The sequence below is a fragment of the Haliotis cracherodii genome, unplaced genomic scaffold (genome assembly GCF_022045235.1).
Source record: "Haliotis cracherodii isolate W230 unplaced genomic scaffold, xgHalCrac1.p SCAF_7, whole genome shotgun sequence".
Taxonomy (NCBI): Eukaryota; Metazoa; Mollusca; class Gastropoda; order Lepetellida; family Haliotidae; genus Haliotis; species Haliotis cracherodii.
The window spans coordinates 20322053-20344300 of NW_027266330.1; the positions used below are offsets into that span (position 1 = coordinate 20322053).

General features: G+C 40.3%; 3 protein-coding genes across 3 annotated transcripts in view; 1 reads left to right on the plus strand and 2 right to left on the minus strand.

Moving 5' to 3' along the window:
- Positions 1-11297, minus strand: part of LOC139447360 (dynein assembly factor with WD repeat domains 1-like) — a 28133-nt gene extending 16836 nt beyond the window's left edge. The window contains exons 1-8 of the mRNA XM_071228670.1: positions 11228-11297; positions 9842-9914; positions 8912-9003; positions 8348-8400; positions 6440-6498; positions 5630-5752; positions 4861-4960; positions 3330-3437 (exon numbers count right to left, since the gene is read on the minus strand). Of these exons, the coding sequence (XP_071084771.1) occupies positions 3330-3437; positions 4861-4960; positions 5630-5752; positions 6440-6498; positions 8348-8400; positions 8912-9003; positions 9842-9914; positions 11228-11267 (648 nt within the window). The 5' untranslated portion in view covers positions 11268-11297. The remainder of the gene's footprint in view (positions 1-3329; positions 3438-4860; positions 4961-5629; positions 5753-6439; positions 6499-8347; positions 8401-8911; positions 9004-9841; positions 9915-11227) is intronic.
- Positions 6700-7911, minus strand: LOC139447795 (uncharacterized). Its single transcript, XM_071229281.1, has 2 exons — positions 7803-7911; positions 6700-7136 (listed from the first exon to the last, which is right to left on the minus strand). Exons 1-2 carry the CDS (start codon positions 7909-7911, stop codon positions 6700-6702), a joined length of 546 nt encoding a protein of 181 aa, XP_071085382.1.
- Positions 11298-12148: 851 nt separating the features above from the next.
- On the plus strand, positions 12149-21418 carry LOC139447594 (trichohyalin-like). Its single transcript, XM_071229000.1, has 4 exons — positions 12149-12346; positions 16047-16985; positions 18722-18829; positions 20473-21418. Exons 1-4 carry the CDS (start codon positions 12266-12268, stop codon positions 21007-21009), a joined length of 1665 nt encoding a protein of 554 aa, XP_071085101.1. The 5' UTR covers positions 12149-12265; the 3' UTR covers positions 21010-21418.
- The last annotated feature ends 830 nt before the right edge of the window (positions 21419-22248 follow it).

Below are 22248 nucleotides of genomic sequence, written 5' to 3' on the forward strand. Positions count from 1 at the left end.
TTTGATAATTTGTCAGCACCACCAATGAGGAAGTACAGAGATGAAAGACGGAGCATGGAGGTCATGGGGAGGGACAGTACACATCCATGGCCGACTGCCTGCATTGCTGGTGCTATCTCCGGTACTCTTATTGCCATTCCCATCTTATCTGGGATTAATTAATGTCAGGCCGGACCATTTTAATGTCTTTTTTTTTAACAAATAATTCGGTCAATATGCCAAGACGCAGAGAGAAACGCACTCAATAAATTAGGACAAGAGTCATCAGAAGATGACAAATCCCAGCCGCCCCCACAAATTCCAAAGAACAAATCATTTGATTGTTACCACAAGTCCTTCAAGAGGGATCTGTCCAACTTGATGACAGTATTCCTATCTGATCTGTTTGTCCCTCTACAACTACAAGAATGATCTGTCCAACTTGATGACAGTATTCCTATCTGATCTGTTTGTCCCTCTACAACTACAAGAGTGATCTGTCCAACTTGATGACAGTATTCCTATCTGATCTGTTTGTCCCTCTACAACTACAAGAGTGATCTGTCCAACTTGATGACAGTATTCCTATCTAATCTGTTTGTCCCTCTACAAATGTAGCTATTCAGCCATCAAAACAATACCATGGAATTCAGCGGTAGAAACTTTTTTTATCCCACTAGTCCTTATTACGATAACATATAACAAAAGCCTTAAAAATGGTATTTTTCTACTAGTCCTTATGATACCTTAACTATTGGGCAGTTTGGCAAGAACTACAGGACTGGTGCCAATTTCTAACGCTGGAATTGGGATTCGAAACTTTGTATTTGTATGTCAGGCAGTGTTTGAAATTTTAAAAAATAAAACTTTAGAAGCGGAAGGCTCTGACTAAGCTCGTAAGGCTCTTACTGCAAACTGCAGGTTATTGCAACAAATAAAAAACACATAAATTTACTGCAGACCAGAAGGACCCACACAACTGTGAAACTACGGCCTGACACGAAATCTACCTGCCAAATGATATGAGATTTCTTTTTTTCTTTTCTATGCAGAGATTAAACATTAGTTTTACAATAAAACACTGAAAGAAATATTGTATTTATTTTTTTCTCTGCAAAATATCGGTAACGATAATGGTTACACCAAGGACAATAAATTTCTACTGTTTCTCTGGTATATTATAAATATGACAAAATTATGATTCTTTGTATTTGCATAATTTACCCAACTAATTATTAAGTTCAGATGTTTCTCGTGAAATCACTAAAAGTTTGAATTAACAAGTTATATTTTTGTTTATTCAACAGGACCAAAGGGGTACAATTTTGATAATGACCCATATATTGCAAAAAATGCTTACAGATGGACAGAGACACGGATGGAGAGACAGACAAGCAGATTACTATATCACCCTAATTACATATCGGGGGGATAAAAAGAAAATAGTTGATTTGAAGTTCGTATACCAACAAATAGTGAGTGGGGTTTTAGCAAGGTTCCATCAAAATCATGGCGGGGACACTAGACATGGGCTGCCCCCATTGTACCCATGTTTGGAATTAAATCTGGATCTTCGGCATGATCAGCAAACAGGTGGTTTTGTTCAAACATTTTTTGTAGCTCCACATTATATCAATATTTGATATTCCCAGTGAGTGAGCTGGTATGGTATTACGCCGCTTTTAGGAATATTCCAGCACTATCACAGCAGGGGACACCAAATGGGCTTCACACAGTGTACCCATAAGGGGAAGCAAACCCAGGCTATCCCACCGCCCCTTAATATTCTAAGACCTTGTGAACTCTGAAAATATGCCAATTATAACATTTTTGAAATTTTTAAAAACATTCAAATTTGAATCATAACACCAATAGCAGAGGTGGAAATTAACCAAGAACATTTACCAGCCCGAATACTGGTAACATATAGCAATACACCTGAAAATGTTTGAAATTCTACCAACCCTTAACATTTACAAAACTGGTCTGGGCTAGCTACCAAATTGAGTCGTATCATGATGCTAGACATCCTACTCCAGTTTCAGTCTCTTCCATTCAGTCATTTCCGTCAGGGAGTTTGCATTGGGTCTCCTTTTAGCAATATTCCAGATAAGAGCACCAGAAATAGCTTCACATTTCGTGCCAATGTGGGAACCTGGGTCTTAAGCATCACAAGCAAACACCATTTCCGAAGGGCAGTCAAAAATTTACAGACAGACGACAGACAACAGGCCATGCCAAGAGTGCTTTCATCATAATTTCACATCAGAATCAATTAGGCTTCACACACTATACTAAGGATAGGTACTGGCAGTCAGAAGTGTATCACAAAATATTCTGATACACAAGGCCACCCTGAGATACGTATCACGATACACTGAATGTTTCCCATTGTTTTGACCAGTGCATCACACGACATACTGACACACTTTTTGGTCCATTTCCCCATTAGTTTGCTTGAGGGGGCAATTTTCATTCTTCATTTCTTTCCACATGGAAAGTGTGACCGTCACCATGCTGCAGCCCCAGATGTTCAACGATTGAGGTTGATGCACTCTTACGAAATTATGCGAGTGCACATAAGGGATTTAACAATGAACTAACGACGATCATTGCGAGAGACAAATTACTTTGTATTTTGCAATTATCGGAATATTTTGAACATGTCAATATAACTACAGTATTTGGGAAAAAAAATTGATATTTGAAATCACCTGATATACCGACGTATAAAATAATATCATAATACACCTTGAAAGAAAGAATTGCGATTTCCTGGTAAACCAGTAACATCACACACCCTCACTTTGTACCCCATGTGGGCATCGAACATAGACAGTGTTCGAAATAAGTGACTGTCCGTAGGCCTGTGGCAGGTAGATCTTGTGTTGGGCCCTAGTTTCAAATTTGTATGGGTCCTTATGGCCTGCAGGAAATTGATCAATTTCATGTATCACAATAAGCCTGAAGAGTTAGTTTAATTTATTTATTTATTTATTTATTTATTTATTTATTTATTTATTTATTTATTTATTTATTTATTTATTTATTTATTTATTTATTTATTTATTTATTTATTTATTTATTTAGAGTAGAGAATTTTCAATGACATCTGTAGCAGATTTCCAGCCAAATATCGGTCACTGGGCTGGTCTAGATAAATCCCTGAATATGTGTTTGATAAATAGTGAGTGAGTGAGTGGTTTTACGCTACTTTTACACCAAAAATGGGCTTCACACATTGTACCCATGCTGGGAATCGAACCTGGGTCTTCTGCGTGCCGAGCGAATGCTTTAACCACTAGGCTACCCGACCGCCCCTCGTTTGATAAATAACGTTCCTGACTTACGTTGAGAGTATTGAGCTCTGTGCCTGTTTCCACATCCCACAGTTTGGCTGTCGTGTCCATACTCCCTGTTGCTAGGACTGAACTGGCTGGGTTGAAACTTAGACAGACCTGGAGGAAAAAACAACATCATCAATACACAGATGAAACAGAAACACTGCTGTTATTATACAGCTCAAACAGGAATACTACCGTCAATAGGCAAGTCCTACCACACAAAATCACTTTGGTGAAACTCACACCAAGGGTATGGTGCTGACAAAACATAGAGACAGAATCAGGGCGATTCTAGGATCTGAACACATGATCATAGGATTCTGGTGTGCCTAAGGGATGCAACTATGTACAGTGATTTGTAGTGCCTCAAACATTTTCCAAAAACTCCCAAATTTTTAACGTACAGTGTACTTCAAGGGGTAAAACATAACTTCCAGACCTCATTATCCAACAACTTCCCAAGTCCCAGAGTTGTACAAGTTAAAGTGCAACAGTAACTGGCAATAAATGTTTGTTTGTTTGTTTGTTGTTTAACGCCTCACTCAGCTATATTCCAGCTATATGACGGCGGTATGTAAATAATCGAGTCTGGACCAGACAATCAAGTGATTGATCTCATGAGCATCGATCCATGAAATTACGATCGAAGACATGCATCAACCAAGTCAGTGAGTCTGACAACCCAATCCCGTTGGTCGCCTCTTACAACAAGCATAGTCGCCTTTTACAGCGTTAGAAATTGGCACTAGTCCTATAGTCCTTGTCAATCTGTCCAATAATTAAGGTATCATAAGGACTAGTAGAAATTGGCCAATGTTAAGGGTTTTTCTATATGTTATTATAAGGACTAGTGGACTATAACTTAGTTTCTACCCCTGTTTTACAGCAAGCATGGGTTGCTGAAGACCCATTCTACCCCAGATCTTTATGGGTAGGCAATAAATGATACAACCACGTCACAATAACCTTGAAGATGACCTTGATCTTTGATGGACATGCCACCAACATTTCATAAGATTTGTAAAGGTGCATCCAAATATCAAGCTCCATGCCCCAAGTGGTAACCATTCCTCAGAAAATGACAATGAAATAGTCACTGGATTGTCTGGCCCAGGCTCAATTATTTACAGACCGCCATAATAAAGCTGGAATATTGCTGAGTGCAGCGTTAAACAACAAACAAGCAAACATATAAAGTCTCAAAAGACTGATGCAGATAAACTTCAATGGCCCACTGCTATGGCATTGCTTGCTTGTAGAAGTGTTTGAGTTGCTAAAGACAATTTGATTTAATAAACAATCTTGAACTTTTCACCAATTCCCAACAGGAGACTCAATAGAAACTGGTGTTATTCATGTATATTTGTCGTAGATATCCCCGTTCATCAATAAGTGTTCTCTCCTTCACCATGGCAACGGATCTCCTTTGATCTACTTTGACCTCGAGGTCATGCGTGGGACCTTATGCGTAATACTCCCTACAAAACATCCTACCTGTACAAGACACAAATCAAAATTGTAAAAGTCCTCCACTTACAATTTCTGCCGTATGTCCTCTGAACGTGTGGTAACATTTCCCGGAGTCAGCACTCCACAACTTGCAGGTCTTGTCAAATGATCCTGTGGCAATTTTGTCACTGAAAGAAAAACACAACTAAAACCTGATTTGTTCTTTAATGTCTCGTGAGCAGACCACTCATCTCACTAGGTTGATATATAAATTGCATTATCATTTAAACCTTTTCATTCCACTTGAAAAAAAACATCACTCCACATATCGCTGAAGACAGTAATTTAATTCCATTTCAATAAACATGTTCTTGTAATTGTTTTGTCAGTATTATTCAAGGACACAAACTGTAGTTTTTTTTGTTTGGTTTGTTATTTAACGCCGCAGTCAGCAATATTCCGGCTATATGACGACGGTCTGTAAATAATTGAGTCTGGACCAGACAATCCAGTGATTGACATCATGAGCATCAATCCATGTAACTGGGATCGATGACATGCATCAACCAAGTCAGCGAGCCTGACCACTCTATCCTGTTAGTCACCTCTTACGACCTATTCTACCCCTGATCTTCACGGATCTAGTCTTTGATAGCCCATGCTTGTTGGATCAGGTGGTCAGACTCGCTGACTTTGTTCATACATGTCACCGTATCCCAATTGCGTAGACTAATGCCCAATGTTAATCACTGGATTGGCTGGTCCAGACGATCATTTACAGACTGCCGTCCTATAGCTGGAATATTGCTGAGTGCGACGTTAAACAACATGGCATAAACCTCTTCTCAACAACTTACCCAAAAGGGTTATTGAAGGCAATGGCATAGACAACATTGCGATGTCCCTCCAGTGTGAACAGCTCCTCCCCTGATGCTGTGTCCCACACCTTACATGTGCGGTCGTAACTACCGGTGATAAAGCTGGAGACAAAACAATGAATACATTATGTCAAATACTGGAAATATAGAAAATCAAATTTCATTTTTTCATGATTCACTCATAAAACATCCTCTTGAGGCAAGGAAGTTAACTGACGAAAACAGTCCAGTTTCCAGCCTTGCCGAACTAGGCTGGAATTATGGAGTGATATTTTGGTTGGACTACTGAATCTATGCATACTCCAATCGAAATCCTGTAACAAAATTGATATCTGGTTCGTAAACTGCAGGACAGATTTTGGTCGATTACAGGATTTGCAAAGCATGTGTACCGCCACATCTTTTCATGTTTTTAATCAAGGTGCTCCAGGATTTGATGCACTTCGTGAAGTAAGACCCGTTTTATCACAATATTGATTTTGATTATCGATCAAATCTTCTTGACTGGGAGCCGCCATCTTGTTTGAAGCAAATGCAAGTGATATGTGAGCTGGAATCTAATTGGTCAATAGGAGGGACACAGAAGGGACATAACTCTTATTAGCCACTGATGGCGCTACGATCAAGCCCAGAAATTCCAGCCTAGTTCGACAAGGGTGGAAACTGGACTGTTATAGTCAGTTAACTCGGGAAGATGCTCATAACAGAGTATCGTTAAACACCAGATAAAGGAACAGTAAATCGTTGCTAAAACTGGGTGCACTTCCCTGTCCAGCACAGAGTTCTTACCTTGATCCTGACTTATTGAAGGCAACATTTGTGAGAGGAAGAATGTGAGCTCGTAGCACCTGAAAGGTAGGAACAGGTTTGATCAGCGCAGTTCTCTATCTTGTCTATTCAGAGTGCATTTTGACTATTTCACTATTGGATTATCTTGTGTGTAATACCACGGATGTACCCGGGTCTGTCGATTTACGAGCCCTTGGGACTTTTTTTCTTCTTTCTTTTGTTTTACTGGGTTGTTGGAGTGGGAGTGGTAGGAGTTGGGGTTATTTGAGTGGTGGTTGTTGGAGTGGGAGTGGTGAGAGAGGGGGTGGTGGGAGTGAGGGTTGTTGGAGTGGGGGTGGTGGGAGAGGGGGTTGTGTCAGTGGGGGTGGTGGGAGAGGGGGTTGTGTCAGTGGGGGTGGTGGGAGTGGGGGTGGTTGGAGTGGGGGTGGTGGAAGAGGGGGTGGTGGGAGAGGGGGTGGTGGGAGTGAGGGTTGTTGGAGTGGGGGTGGTGGGAGAGGGGGTTGTGTCAGTGGGGGTGGTGGAAGAGGGGGTTGTGTCAGTGGGGGTGGTGGGAGAGGGGGTTGTGTCAGTGGGGGTGGTGGGAGTGGGGGTTGTTGGAGTGGGGGTGGCGGGAGTGGTGGTGCTGTCAGTGGGGGTGGTGTCAGTGGGGGTGGCGGGAGTGGTGGTGCTGTCAGTGGGGGTGGCGGGAGTGGTGGTGCTGTCAGTGGGGGGGTGGGAGTGGGGGGGTGGGAGTGGGGGTTGTTGGAGTTGGGGTGGTCGGAGTGGGGGTGGTGTCAGTGGGGGTGGTGTCAGTGGGGGTGGCGGGAGTGGTGGTGCTGTCAGTGGGGGGGTGGGAGTGGGGGGGTGGGAGTGGGGGTTGTTGGAGTTGGGGTGGTCGGAGTGGGGGTGGTGTCAGTGGGGGTGGTGTCAGTGGGGGTGGCGGGAGTGGTGGTGCTGTCAGTGGGGGGGTGGGAGTGGGGGTGGTGGGAGAGGGGGTGGTGGGAGAGGGAGTGGTGAGCGTGGTGGAGGTGCTGGATCTTAGCAGGTCATCGGGGTCCCAGGATGACCATTACAATAAATAAGTAGAATAAATAGAACAAATAAAACAAATTATGTGGTGAAGTCTCCTGATGATCATAGACTGGGATTTATTTGTTTGAACCAACATTTGGTGACTGAGTGAAGAAAATCTTTAAAGAATTGGCAAGAATACAAAGGGAGGGAGTTATCCAGGATTCAAAGTTTAATATGAAGACAGGGAATTACCAGAATTTTAAGCCAAGTGCTAAGGGCAGGCAAATTAGGAAAATATAGTGATGTTCAAAATTTGATTTTTTTTTTCTAATCGTATTTTTGTAAATTCTGAGAAACTGGGAACTTTTACTGACATGTGCTGCCGACTTGGTGCCAAACTGCTGGAAACATCCCTTATAAAGGGCATACAAAAACACATTAGGTTTGATGATTACAACACCTGAGCTTAAAGCACACATGCACCCTTTATGGGGAAAAGGTTTCAGGGAAAAGTACTGTGTATCATTCACAGTCAAAAACAAAATCATGCTTCAGGTAATCATGGATGATCCAGTAATGTTTTCACTTTGAGGACATATAGATCTTCATGCCCAGATCTCTCAGTAAAATGTTTGGGGACTGGTAAATTGCAGTCTTGGCTCTTGTCATACATGAAAACCATTCTGGGGTTATACTTATAGCCAAACATGCAACAAGGGAAACAACTCCAAACCATATATTGTGAACAGACAGTAATTTCATTCCATTTCAATAAACATGTTCTTGTAATTGTGTCAATATTATTTCAAGGACACAAGCTGTAGGAATAACTTGGTAAAATAGTGGACACGGTGATGAATATACAAGGATGTTGGACAATGCATAAGCCAACAGAACCATCAGCTGGTATCTCACCTTGAACAGGTAATAATGGTGATCGTCTGGATGCGACAACTTCTCCTGCAAACCTGGTACCTGGTTAAGGCTTCCAAACAACAGATTACTCCAGGTTTTGCAAAACATGGAACTAACCAGAAGATACAACACATCTTGACTAAAAAATGGGTTTCTTATGTCCTTACCTGTTACAGCAAATTCCATATTGTTAAGAAATGAAACAGGAAATTAATTGTTATTCTTTCGCTTTAAAATATGACGAAGATGCAACTCACAGCTCAACCAGTGATTGATGATATCACATCTTGGAGTTCTCAAAAATAGTGGTTTACCATTTGTGTTCAAAATTTGTAAGTAGGTTTAAAGTTACACAATGTAACTATAAAACAGAAAAACGTTAAAAATTTGATCTCGGATAAAAATCGCAATTCAGTTTGTTGGTGAGCATGACAACAGTTTCATACTTTATTTTTAAGGTTTGTGTGGCCCCAAGTCCCAAACCATAAGAATTTAAGTACTTTTATCCAACATTGAACTTTGGAACTGCTCCATAACTGTCCTTGTGTCTGTTGTGAAGGATACGAATAATGAGCTTCCTGACTTGTTCTGTTTTGGAGGCTGTAATCAGAGGCTCTTTGCGAGATATCTCATCTACCACCGCATCAATGTCCGTCCTACAAATATAAAACACAATGTAAGCAAGAAAAACAGATATTTTCAGCTCATGTTTGTTTGTGGTTTAATGCCACACTGAGCAATATTCCAGCTACATGATAGCAGCATGTAAATCATTGAGTCGGGACCAGACAATCCAGATTTCATATTATGAACAACAATCCACACAGTCTTGGTACGATAACTACTATAACACGTAACCAACCAGATCACCGAGTCTGACCATCCATTCCATTTGGGTGCATTTTATGACCAGCATAAGTGGCTGGGAACCTTTCCGTATCGAGGATTACCAGAGGGGTTCTCAGCTCATGAATAAAAACAGCACATCAGGAAACTCTCTGAAGCTCACCTGATTATATCTGGATTATTTGCAACATTAGGTTTAAAGATCATGACAAATCGGTAAACACCATTTAGCAGTAAATCTAGACAATCCTGTATATGAATCAAGGTTACAGGCTGTCATTATGATATCTGCAAAACTGTTATTCAATATGGCTGCCAGGACAGCCATGCTTAAAATCGGATCAAAATTCAATGAACAATTCGTCCCCATTGCTGAGATCATCAGGATCCTAAACCTTATGTCTTCAAAGAAGAAGTTAGAAACATAAAAATTAGCTTCAGACAGATTGAAAAAGGAAGTTATTACAATCTTTGAAAGTTTTTTGGTATGAACCACCCACGATCCATTGTCTGGGTAGAAGCTCTATCCACTACTGCACTAGACAATGGAGATGATGCACATGAAAATTAAACATAAAGCACCGGAAGTGCCTCCTTCATCAACACTTCACCTATGGTCGTTCCCAATGTCAGCAGAGTGGCACTTACTGTTGTTTCAGGTCCAGGAGATCGATGGACTTGGTCTTCAGGTTCCCACCTTGTTCATACTCCAGTATGATACCTGAAGAGTAATAACCATGATGAACGTAAATGTGTTTGTTTGTTGTTTAACGCCTCACTCAGCAATATTACAGCCATATGACGGCGGTCTGTAAATAATCGGGTCTGGACCAGACAATCCAGTGACTGACATCAGGAGCATCAAGGTATAGGATGACACTCATCAAACCAAGTCAGAGAACCTGACCACCAGATCCTGTAAGCAGCGTTAGAAACTTGCACTAGTCCTGTAGTCCTTACCAAACTGCCCAATAGTATATAAAAGGTATCCTGAGGACTAGTAGAAATTGGCCCATTTTAAGGGTTTTGCTATATGTTATCATTATAAGGACTAGTGGACAAAAAATGTTAGTTTCTAACCCTGGTAAGTCGCCTCTTACGACAAGCATAGTCGCTTTTTACGACAAGCATGGGTTGATGAAGACTTATTCTACCCCAGATCTTCACAGGTCTTGTTTGTTTGTTGTTGAGCACACTCAACAATATTCAAGCTGTATGACAACGGCCTATAAATAATCAAATCTGGAGCGGATATATATAGTAATAAAAAATTGTTCTTATCGTTATTAAAAATAGAGGTGCTGTGTTCGCCCGACACATAGTAGCCTTTTTGCCAGATGCAGTGCCGTTATTGCCAGATTTAGCCAGCACCCATTTCGGCAAGGCTTTTCTGGTAAATTCTTATATTTCCTTGACATGAATCTTCAGTGAATTTTGCACATAATTCAAAAACTAGTGTCTTCCTTCTCATGCAAATGAACAAAAGTTTGACTAATAAAACGTATATAATATGTTTTTGAGATAGAATCTAATTAATCCTCAGCTAAAATGGTTCAGATCCACCTGCCAAAATGACCTGTCAAAAATTTCATTTCTTAAGAAATAGTAATTTTGTTTTTTACTTGATATACTGATTAAAACATTTTTATATTTACATTCAACGCTATAAACACAATTGCCAAGACACAACAAGAGGTTATCGTTACCATAGCAACGGATTTACAACATTTTCTGTTTGCCATGGTGATATAATAAAAGTACGGGTTGAATAAAGAAGATATTAGACATAATTCACATATTTCTCATACGGCCTTGTGAATTGAAATTCCCTTTTTCTCCTCATTAGCCACAATGAGTAAAATATGAAACACGTCATGACACAAACACTGTTCGTTTTATCAATCAAGCCGACATGTGCGCGCCGGTCTATGAAATTAGTCGTTATTAAAACGATCGTGCTTGATTAACTGACTTTATGATGCATCGTCAACATATATAAACTACTCGCCACGACCCAATTCATAACTTTTGTACCTGGAGGATAATAGCGCAAAAGAAACCGCTTCAACTTCATGCTTGGCGAGTTTGTGTACTGTTTCCAAAAGCATCCAATATGGCGTATATAAGGGATTGTGGGTAGCCAAGGGAAACAACTAATGGTCTTGCTGACCATAAAGAAAAAAATGGAATTTCGTTATTAATTTCATATATCGCACCTGGCTTAGTTTGCATATATTTTGGAACCATTTCATCATAAATATGAAGATAAAATCAGGTGTTGCATTTCAATGTAAGATTACATCACTGAATATTGTGTTAGATTGATAATATTTCACGTGGCACAAGAACCTCGTTATTTACACCATCATAAAATAATAACAAAAACATGCAATTAACTTCACAACACTTTTTTTTAAATCAGCATATTTTAAAATATGAAACTGACAGAAAATTTAAGCAAAAGTCTGGTGTTTTATATGAAATGTAATATATATATATACAGTTTTCCAACGATAATTCTTCCCTTTTACGTGCGCCTCTTTGTGTACGCCATACATACCGTTAACATTACTGCAAAAGAACCACGTGAAGAATGTTTGCAGCAACGATAGTATAACAACGCACTATACAGGCAATGTTTATGTTCAAATGAACACATGAATAAAAATTCATATCTGCCAAAACCATCGCATGACGCTTTAAGCTGCATGATGACTATCTGTCATTCTGACATTACAGACCACGTATTAATTAACTATTTATGTGAGTTTGGTGATGTGCCTTCCTTGATAGTGTGTCGGTGAACGTGGCAGCTTTGCGACATCGACATTGATGTCAGTCTTGTACATGTCAATAACGAAATGTACACGAGCCATTCATTTCAACTCCACGTGTTGCCAAAAATCAATTGTGTCCACGCATGCTAGCCTCTGCCATCAAGTTCCTATACTACGTCACAAGAGTGTGTTGACTTCATGGACATATACGCAGCGTCTTAAACCAAGTGTTGTTTGTAGGTTCTATAATCTTACAAGTGTTGTCCATTTCACTGAGGAAGTGATATATACAACAATGAAATTGACACTGACTAAAGTGTTACACTATGGCTTACTACTGATGGCCGCCTATATTGTTTATACTTGGCTTGTGCAGGTAAGTAATATTCACAATAAATATATTTCACCAATATCGTCGAATGGATATCACGGAGTCGTTCATCGCATGTCCTTTGAATAATTAAATTATTAATTTTATAAATAAATAATCAACATATCTTCTCACGTGAATGTTTTCTGTATCTTGTTCATTTATATATACGTTATATCTATATATCTATAAATCTACATATCTATATATAGATGTATACCCCTATCTATAAGATACTGAAAACATTCACGTAAGTAGATCCGTTGTTTTATTAATTAATTAATTGAATAATTTATTTATTTATTATACACACACATACAGAGAGAGAGGGGGGGGGGAGGACAGAGAGAGAGGGAGAGAGAGGGGGAGAGAGAGGGGAAGAGAGAGAGAGTTTTATAAGCATCCGATTTAATGATGAATCTATTTTTAATGCGATTACGTATATGTGTTTTCATTTAGACTTGGTTATTATTCGTGACGTAATCTATTGCGTTGTTAACGATTATCATTATATCAATGTGCAATGGAACTCATTTGTCTGGAGACCTGGCGTCATATTTCGGAGAGTCTACCTATACAGTATTAACCTACGTAGAGGCCCGGGTTAAAATTGGTCTGAGGCAACCCTGCCGGTCGACTTAATGGAGCTGGTGGTCAGAGAGGGTTCAGTGACTTGAACAGCGTGGGTCCTTGCTCATGATACTAATCACAGGGTTGTCTGGTTCAGACGCGATTATGTACAGGCCGCAGACATATATTGCTGAATAGTGTGGCGTTAGTCAACAAACAATTAAATACAGTATAAGGTTGAATGTAATATTGGCTACAAACAAATACACGATTAGATTGAATGTAATATTGTCTTAATCTATCCATGCATGGTATTTGTATCCCCAAAGGAAAATATCCATGTTCTGAACAATGCGTACATCTGGATATGAAAAAGACAAACCTATGTCAAAGTAAAATGTTTATATACACACAAGTCCATTTAACATCGCAATGTTAAGCACTCAGTATATATATTGAAACAATATGATCTCATCCAGTGCGTTGTTGTGTTTGTTTGTTTGTTTGTTTTTGAACGCCGCAGTCAGCAATATTCCAGCTATATGAACTCATTGTTAAATAATCGAGTCTGGACCAGACAATCCAGTGAGCATTGATCCACACAGTTGGGATAAAACGACATGTATAATCTGGTCAGCGAGCCTGACCACCCGATCCCGTTAGTCGCCTCTTACGACATGCATGGGTTGATGAAGAAAAATTTTAACCTGCATCGTCACGGAGGGGGTACGTACGATTATGATGCCATGAGCGGAGGGATGTCAAAGAATACATAACATCCATTTCTTTGTTTAAAATATCGCTAATCTATAGAAATATTATGCACAATTATAGCGAAGATATATATATATATATATTGAGTGTGTTTGTTGTTTGACGCCAGATGTAATATATGACGACCGCCTGTAAATAATCGAACCAGTGATTAATATTATGAACAACGTTGGACGTCATCAATGTACGCTGACGCATAATCATAGCGACGAGAACAAGTTTATATATATATATATATATATATATATATATATATATATATATATATATATATATATATATATATATATACAGTTGAGTCATGAATACAAAGTTATATTTCGAAACACATTTGTCAAACATATCTGGGCATAACAATATTATTGATAACTGTTTAAAACACGGGCTGAAGCCATCAATAAACAAAGCTAGGCCACCTCGCTAGGGGTCATGCGGACTTACGAAGTCTCAGTTTCCTACATGATACCCCAGGAGGATTGACGTCACCACTTTAGCCACTGGCGGCTGTGCACAATACTAGCCAATATTAAACATACACAGCAACGAGTTGGCTTAAAACACTGGTTGATGATAGTGACAATGATTAGGATAGGATTACGTGTCACACAGGGGGACAATCATTTTACGGTACTTTATCCTCCTGGACAGAAGCTTCGATAGTGTCAGATGATAAAAGCATCGTACTAAATTTATAAACAAGCAATTAATTATTCACATATATGTTTAAAATTTATAATACAGGCCAGTTTCTTTCAAGTAGCTTAGCATGAGATGCCAGCTGACACGGGAAAAAAGATCTTTGTGGTTTACTGTTTGAAAATGTGAATCACTTGCGATTGCCATTGTGAAGCAAAATATGCTTGATGGTGAACCTTTCATCACCAGGGATACACTAAGGAGGTTTGTGTTAATCTGTTTTAGCAGATATTCTTGGGTAAATCGACTGTGGCCAATTCGACATCGTCAAAAAATGACCTCATCATGTCTTGACTGACAACCCAAGTAGAAATGACCAATCGCCCATGACGTTTAACTATTCCGACCTGGGTGTCTAACCATCTTTGTATGAGATCACGAGTATAATTCTTGATGGTTGGTTTGAAATTACTGAACGTGACTAACCCCTATGGAAGATTTATTATGAATGTCTACAGTACAGTTCATCAACAGTCGTACAGTCAGATCATTTATCCCGGCTACATTTTTAAAATGTTTACACCTGTAAGTTTCGTTATGTGTACCTGGGGCTTGGTGTCTCTCATCCCCTCTAACTCGCAATGTACTGATTAAGTCTGTAGTTTCCAAGTGTTGCTGAAATCGATCAGTCACTGACTGGCTGGCCTATCTTGCTATATTTATATGGCGCTTCATTCAGTAGTAACAATTACCAGATAAATTCCCACTAAATTCGTTATAACACCACTTTTGACACTAGTTTGTTTCTTGTTTAACGCCGCACTCAGCAATATTCCGGCTATATGACGGCGGTCTGTAAGTAATCGAGTCTGGACCAAACAATCCAGTGATTGACATCATGAGCATCAATCCACGCACTTGGGATACGATGACATACATCACCCAAGTCAGGCTTTTAGTCGCCTTTTACGACAAGCATAGTCGCCTTTTACGGCAGGCATGGGTTGCTGGAGATTTATTCTAACCCGGATCTTCACGGGAGGCGGGAAAATGAAAGTATACACTCATGTTTTAAGGTGACTAACTATGAAACGAAGAAGAAATGGTTTTCGATGATGCTGTATTAAATACGGGTATAATAGTTGTGCTTTAGTCTGTACAGTGTCAGGCGGCTGTTGTCAGCCTTGTGAGTGAGTGCATTGGGCTTGAGCAGTGCTCCAGTTATATCACGGTGTGTCAGCTTAATGTGGGAGATGAGACAGGTTTACCCCTTTGGTGAAACCCACGAGCACGGGTATGGTGCTTACAAACACACAAACATAATTGGGACGAACCAGGATTCGAAACCACGACGAGAGGTTTCTCGCGTGCCCAAGGGACGCAACTCTGCACAGCGAATTGTGGCGCCTACAACGACGGGGCCACCCGTGCCCCTTTGAAATAAATAACGTTTTGATAAAGTTTGTAATTGTTTGGTCAAATCCAATTTTCTAGTGTATTCTTGTTTATTTGTTTAGTATAACATACTGTAGCATCTCCCTCTATCATCGCATCAAAGAACAGGTGCTGTAGTACTTTGTAAGTTTAATGGTGCTGTTTTTTTATACATGTATTTAAAATTTGGTCGTATGTTTTCAAAACTTTCACGACGCCCAAAAGACATATTACCTCTGTATTGCCTTATACGAATGTATTAATTAAAGATGGACGTCCATGTCTTTTTTAGGATAAAGACAAAGATGACTATGATCGTCACCCTCGCAACAAAGATAAGTTCAAGGACAGCGACACAGGGGTGAAAGGTGAAGGTCACAAGTATGCTGATAGAGCACGACATGTCAAGGACGAATCCCAAGACGTAGAAGATGAACAATGGGTCAAAGATGTTAAAAAGCAGCAGCCCAGACAGCACGCACAACGACAGCAACGAGAAGAGGAACATGAAAGGAATGTCGACAAAAAAGAGGAATACGAAGACAAACGGAAACGAAACGAAAAATATACAAGGAACGACAAAAAAGAGCCCGCAGAATATAGAGAGCAAGAGAAAAGAAAGGAGGACAATAGAAGACAGGAAAGCAATGACCCTGACCTGATTCCGGATATTGAGCCAAAATTGGTCAAAGACTTAGAACCAAAATTGGAACCGAAGGTGGAGCCACAGAAAGTCATGGACATCGTGATGGACGATAGCTTCGACGGAGGCCAGGCAAACGGGGATGGAAAGAAAGAAGAAGTAAAGAAAATGAAGTGGAAAGGAAAGGAGGAAGATGGAGAAGACATGTTAAAAAACCTCAACGATGCTGCGCTGAAGGGAGACCCGGATGTTCACAAACAGATCGACAGAATCGGAGATCATAAAAACGTCAAAATTCCAAAATTGCAAAAGGGGTTTGGAGACGACCACGATGACCTGAACACAGCGGCAGATAAGATAAGGCGGAGGAAGGAGTTCTTTGAAAAAGTCAGCAAATATCAGTCAAGAGTTGAAGTCAAAGAGGACAAGCACATCCACGAAACAGAAGACGATTTTGCGTTCGTCACAGCGGCGAACAGCGACACCTACCGGGGAGCGCTTAGGTTTATTTATAGCGTTCAGTTCAACTTCCCTAAGGCAGACATAGGTATATTTGACATCGGTCTCTCGCAACAAGAGGCCTCTTATGTGAGTATAAATATGCTGACTTGCATTAAGTCTCCAGTTGTCTCAATTTGTCTGCTATTATGTTATTGCATTTTGATGTGTTATAAAATCTTGGTTATTTGTCTTAAAAGATCAGTGATGATATAACTTCCAAAAATAATTTCGATAATTGGCACATCGATCATAACACACCATTAACTGGTGTATCAACTGATGATCAAAGTGTCATGTAAAACTGGTGATATATTTTAAGCGTTCTATCACTTCTATGCATGTAGCTTGAATAGATTTTATTAGTTATGTCCATCCATCAGCCATGTATAGGTAACGGTGTACTTCACTGCCTAAATATTATAATCTACTCATTTTGGGTGACCATGTAGTTTTTGTTTAAAAAAAGGGATGATGATATTACAATGTACGCATAAACAGTTTGTTGTGACCTAATGTCATTGATTGTAGGTTCAGACTTCATACCTTTTTTGTAGTACTTGTAGCATTTTGCGTCATTTCATAATATACATATACAGTAAACTACGGTTATAGCGAACTCAGAGGGACCACTAATTTTAGTTCGTAATAACCGAAGTTCGTTTTAAGCATATAGACACAAATGGCCGGGACTAAAAATAAGTTCGTTATATCGGTCAGTTCGTTATAAGCTTGATCGTTATAAACGTAATTTACTGTATCTAAGTTCCAAAATCAGCGAATGTATATTGTTTCACTACATCATTGATTTAACAGCTATTCGTCAGATACAGAGTACCCAAATCCCGAACACAAAGTAGAACCACGGTATCAGAACACGTGCTCCAAGATCATTTCCACGACGCTTTATTTCAGGAGGAATTAAAATTTAAATCTGCTAAACTGTAGTAAATACACCGATCCCGGTGAAACACTAACGATACATGATTAACTGAATGAACATGTAGACGCCCCTTGTTAACGTCTGACTAGTAGACAGGTATACGCCCCTTGTTAACGTCTGACTAGTAGACAGGTATACGCCCCTTGTTAAAGTCTGACTAGTAGACAGGTAGACGCCCCTTGTTAAAGTCTGACTAGTAGACAGGTAGACACACCTTGTTAAAGTCTGACTAGTAGACAGGTAGACGCCCTTTGTTCAAATCTGACTAGTAGACAGTTACACGCCCCTTGTTAAAGTCTGACTAGTAGACAGGTAGACGCCCTTTGTTCAAGTCTGACTAGTAGACAGTTACACGCCCCTTGTTAAAGTCTGACTAGGAGACAGGTACACGCCCCAAGAAACGTCTGACTAGTAGACCTGTAAACGCCCCTTGTTCAAGTCTGACTAGTAATAGACAGGTGTCCCAGGTCGCTGTGCAGAGTTGCGTCCTCTGGGCGCGCCAGAAACCTATGATTGTGGGTTCGAATCCCGGTTCGTCCCGATTCTGTTTCTAGGTTTGTCAGCACCATACCCGTGCTTGTGGGTTTCACCGAAGTGGTAAACGTCTGAGACCTGCGCATCCCTTCAGGCGTTTCTCCCAATTAAGCTGACAAGCCGTGATATGGCTGGAATACTGTTAAAAGCGCCGTTAAACTCAACTCACTCACTCACTCACTCACCATTCACTCACGAATAGCTTGAACGATGATAGCAATGCTCACTCCCTAGATACATTTTTAAGCCCAAGAACAATGATTGTGTGGACTTAGGTGACTCAGCTATCATTGAAAAAAATATGAATTTTTTTATGGAAAATACTATTTGTATTTTTTGTATTCTCCAGATTAGAGAACTCTGCAGTGTAGAATTGATGCCCAACATATTGACGCTGTATCCAGAACATATACTGGAAAAGCAGGATGAAAAGTTCTGGAGGCCCATTGTCTTGGATGTAAGTTGCACATTTATTGAAAGCGCTTTAATAATATACGGACCTTACAATGGACAGATGTTTACAGAGAAGAATCTTGACTTAGAGGAGGAGAAGAGGACATCCTTAACATTTTCGCGTACATCTGGTGAATTCTTATAATTGTCATCACTATTTGGCCGTTACTATGGAATATGTTTCGGCAGATAATCGAGAGTGGTTTTTCTCTAGATCTTGTGTTGACATTTAGACTCATCCAAAAGATATGATCCAATTGGTTGATAGGCTGTGCTCGATGTTATAAACAGTGAAACCTCGTTAATCCGGACGCTACTGATATTCGTAGAGTTGTCCAGATTATCATATATCTGGATTGACGAATGATGGTAACGAACTAGTTTTGTTTTGGGTCAACATTGAGTTTCCGAAAGATTGTTCGGAAAGTTGGTTTCAGGACTAACGGGTTTCCAATAAGATCGTTCAGATGGATGGTCTCAGGGCAAACGAGTTTCCAATCAGATCGTTCATAGGGTTGGTTTCAGGGCAAACGGATTTCCAACAAGATCGTTCGAAAGATGAGTTTCAGGGCAAACAGGTCCGGACTAACGAGTGATCGTAATGTTGCTGGCCTCACTCTGGCCTGAAAGAGTAAAACCTAGGTCACTGTATTTTCGTCATGTTTTATTGTCCGTATAGCTGGATAACAGATCGCCCGTTTACCATAGTCATAGTCATAGTGTTTTTGAGTTTGTTATAAAAGAACAGTCAAAATAAATATGAAAAGTATATCACGGATTACAAATCTCAGAACATACGGATTACCATGGTGTCCACACATATACTTAACGTCGGATACACTCCGACCTCGACCAGCATTGACTCCAGCAAGAATCCGTTTAAGAACGTTTCGTGCATGTGACGGACTATATGCGGCGGGATCTGGTGTTTCACGGTTTACATTGAGCAATATCGCTACACCAAAGCTGCCCGAGGGCAGCGGAATAAGCCGAGTGACCCCGAGTCGGTCGGATATAGACTGATACTATACATCCGTATTTCAAAAGCTAGCGATTTTTCACATTAAGTGATAATGAGTGATGTTCTTCTTTCGGTCTCAACTTGCGTTCAGTTTTGTTTTCTCTGTTGATTGCAGTCTTAATTTAGAGTTTTGTTTCACCTTTTTCTATCTGAGTGCTATTAAATATTGAGAAATGCCCGCCCAGATATGTGTTGTAATAGATCTTCAACTACATGCCTGTTGTAAGAGGCGACTGACGGGATCGGGTGGTCAGGCTCGCTGACATAGTTGATATGCATGTCATTGTATCCCAATTGCGTAGATAGATGCTCATGATGTCAATCACTGGATTGCCTGGTCCATACAGCCGCCATATAGCTGGAATATTGCAGAGTGCTGTGTTAAACAACAAACAAACAAACAAACCCAATTCACTACTAATTATGTGCCGTGTTCCACACTCCATCGCAGTGATGCGACTGTCGTCTACATCATCATTGGCGTTTGATAGTCGTTGCGCTGCGGTCGCTTTGTGCAACCGGGCCCTTATGTTGCACATATTTGACTATACCCTACAATCATCTCCTTCAACAAAGCATTACAAATATAGTTTGCTGTTAACATAATTTACATTTATATATTTCAGAGCGCACTCAACAGATTCGGCCATTTTGTCTTCGTGGAGCCAATGAGGTTCATGAAGAAAGGCGTTGACCTCCGGGGTCACTTCGCCCTGTCGCGTAAAGGAGGTGCCGCCATGTTCGGCACCCTCAAGAGCTACTCAACCGCCGTGGTGACCAACCCCGAGATGTACTACTACCTGGCGATCGACGTACGTAAGATGCTCCGATTGCAACACGTGGAAATCAATATGATGATCATGCACAACTCGGCTCATCTCAAACATTTCTTCACAAGATGGCTGGTGCAGTGTGCCTTGGAGGAGTATTGTATGGCTCCGCCAGGCTCCCAGAAAAAGTGTAACCTCAACCTCTACCCCAAGTCTAACAAGTACGCCAACTGTCACAGATACGACGAGTCGGCTATCAACCTTCTGTTGGCGTCGTGGCACAATTATGATATTGATCATTACGCCGCACATGACATTGTGACGTCATATTTTGACGGCCGTGATGTAGCACGGCTCCTGAAAGTCTGTAATTTGTTGCCAAAAGAATTGTAAGAAACGTTGAAAATCGCTTCCCAATCCATGATCTTCGGATGTCTTCTGAAGGACACTGAGATGGAAAAGCAAGCTGCCAAGGCAACCACGATCCGTGTTATGTATGTAAAAGCAGTTGGACCTCGTTTTAACGTCATCGTTTCATCCGGCCATTTTGTCGATTTAAATCGACCACAGCAATACGAAGGTGTCTCGCCTTAAGCTTTGTTTTTTTCTTAAGGATGCCTTATGTCAAGAATTCATTTCATCTACATGGGCGAAGAGTCATTTGAACAATATTGTAGATAAATAAGACATTCCATCGATGTAAATTATTTGTGAAAAGTGTTTCAGCAACATTGAATGAATGATTATTTATAGACATTACATATAATGCGATATGGGGCGGTCGGGTAGCCTAGTGGTTAAAGCGTTCACTCGTCACGCCGAAGATCCGGGTCCGATTCCCGACATGGGTACAATGTGTGAAGCCCATTTCTGGTGTCCCCCGCCGTGATATTGCTGGAATATTGCTAAAAGCGGCGTAAAACCATACTCACTCACTAACTATAATGCGATATATCTGTAATTATTAACATGTGCATCTACTTGCATTGTCGATGCTACTTCAGCAATATCATATGAGGATGAATATTTCGTAATATTTGTGAATATGTAATTTATTAATTTATTGGTTAATATGCGTTTTGTCACAAATGGACAAACAGCAAAAACATTCCAATCTCAACTGATGGCAGAACCTGCATGTTGCTATGTAAATAACACTGGCAATAACTACTTAATTAGTTCAGTTACCCTTAACTGAATACTTCGTTCGTTAGACCCCGTGAAGATTCCGGTGTAGAATAGGTCTTCAGCATCCCATGCTTGCCGTAAAAGGTGACTATGCTTGTCGTAAAAGGCGACTAACGGGATCGGGTGGTCAGGCTCGCTGACTTGGTTGATGCATGTCATCGATCCCAATTGCGTGGATCGATGCTCATGATGTTAATCGCTGGATTGTCTGGTCCAGACTCGATTGTTTGCAGACCGCCGTTGTATGGCTGGAATATTGCTGAGTGCGGCGTTAAACAACAAACCAACCAACCAACCAACTTCGTTCGTTAAGACAATCATACTTGTCTGCCACATGGTTAACCTCCACTATACGGTGACTTATAATAAATATTACATAACATTACAAGGACCGACCATGTGATAGTCTGGGATGGGATGTTTAAATTGTAAAAAATTGTGTTC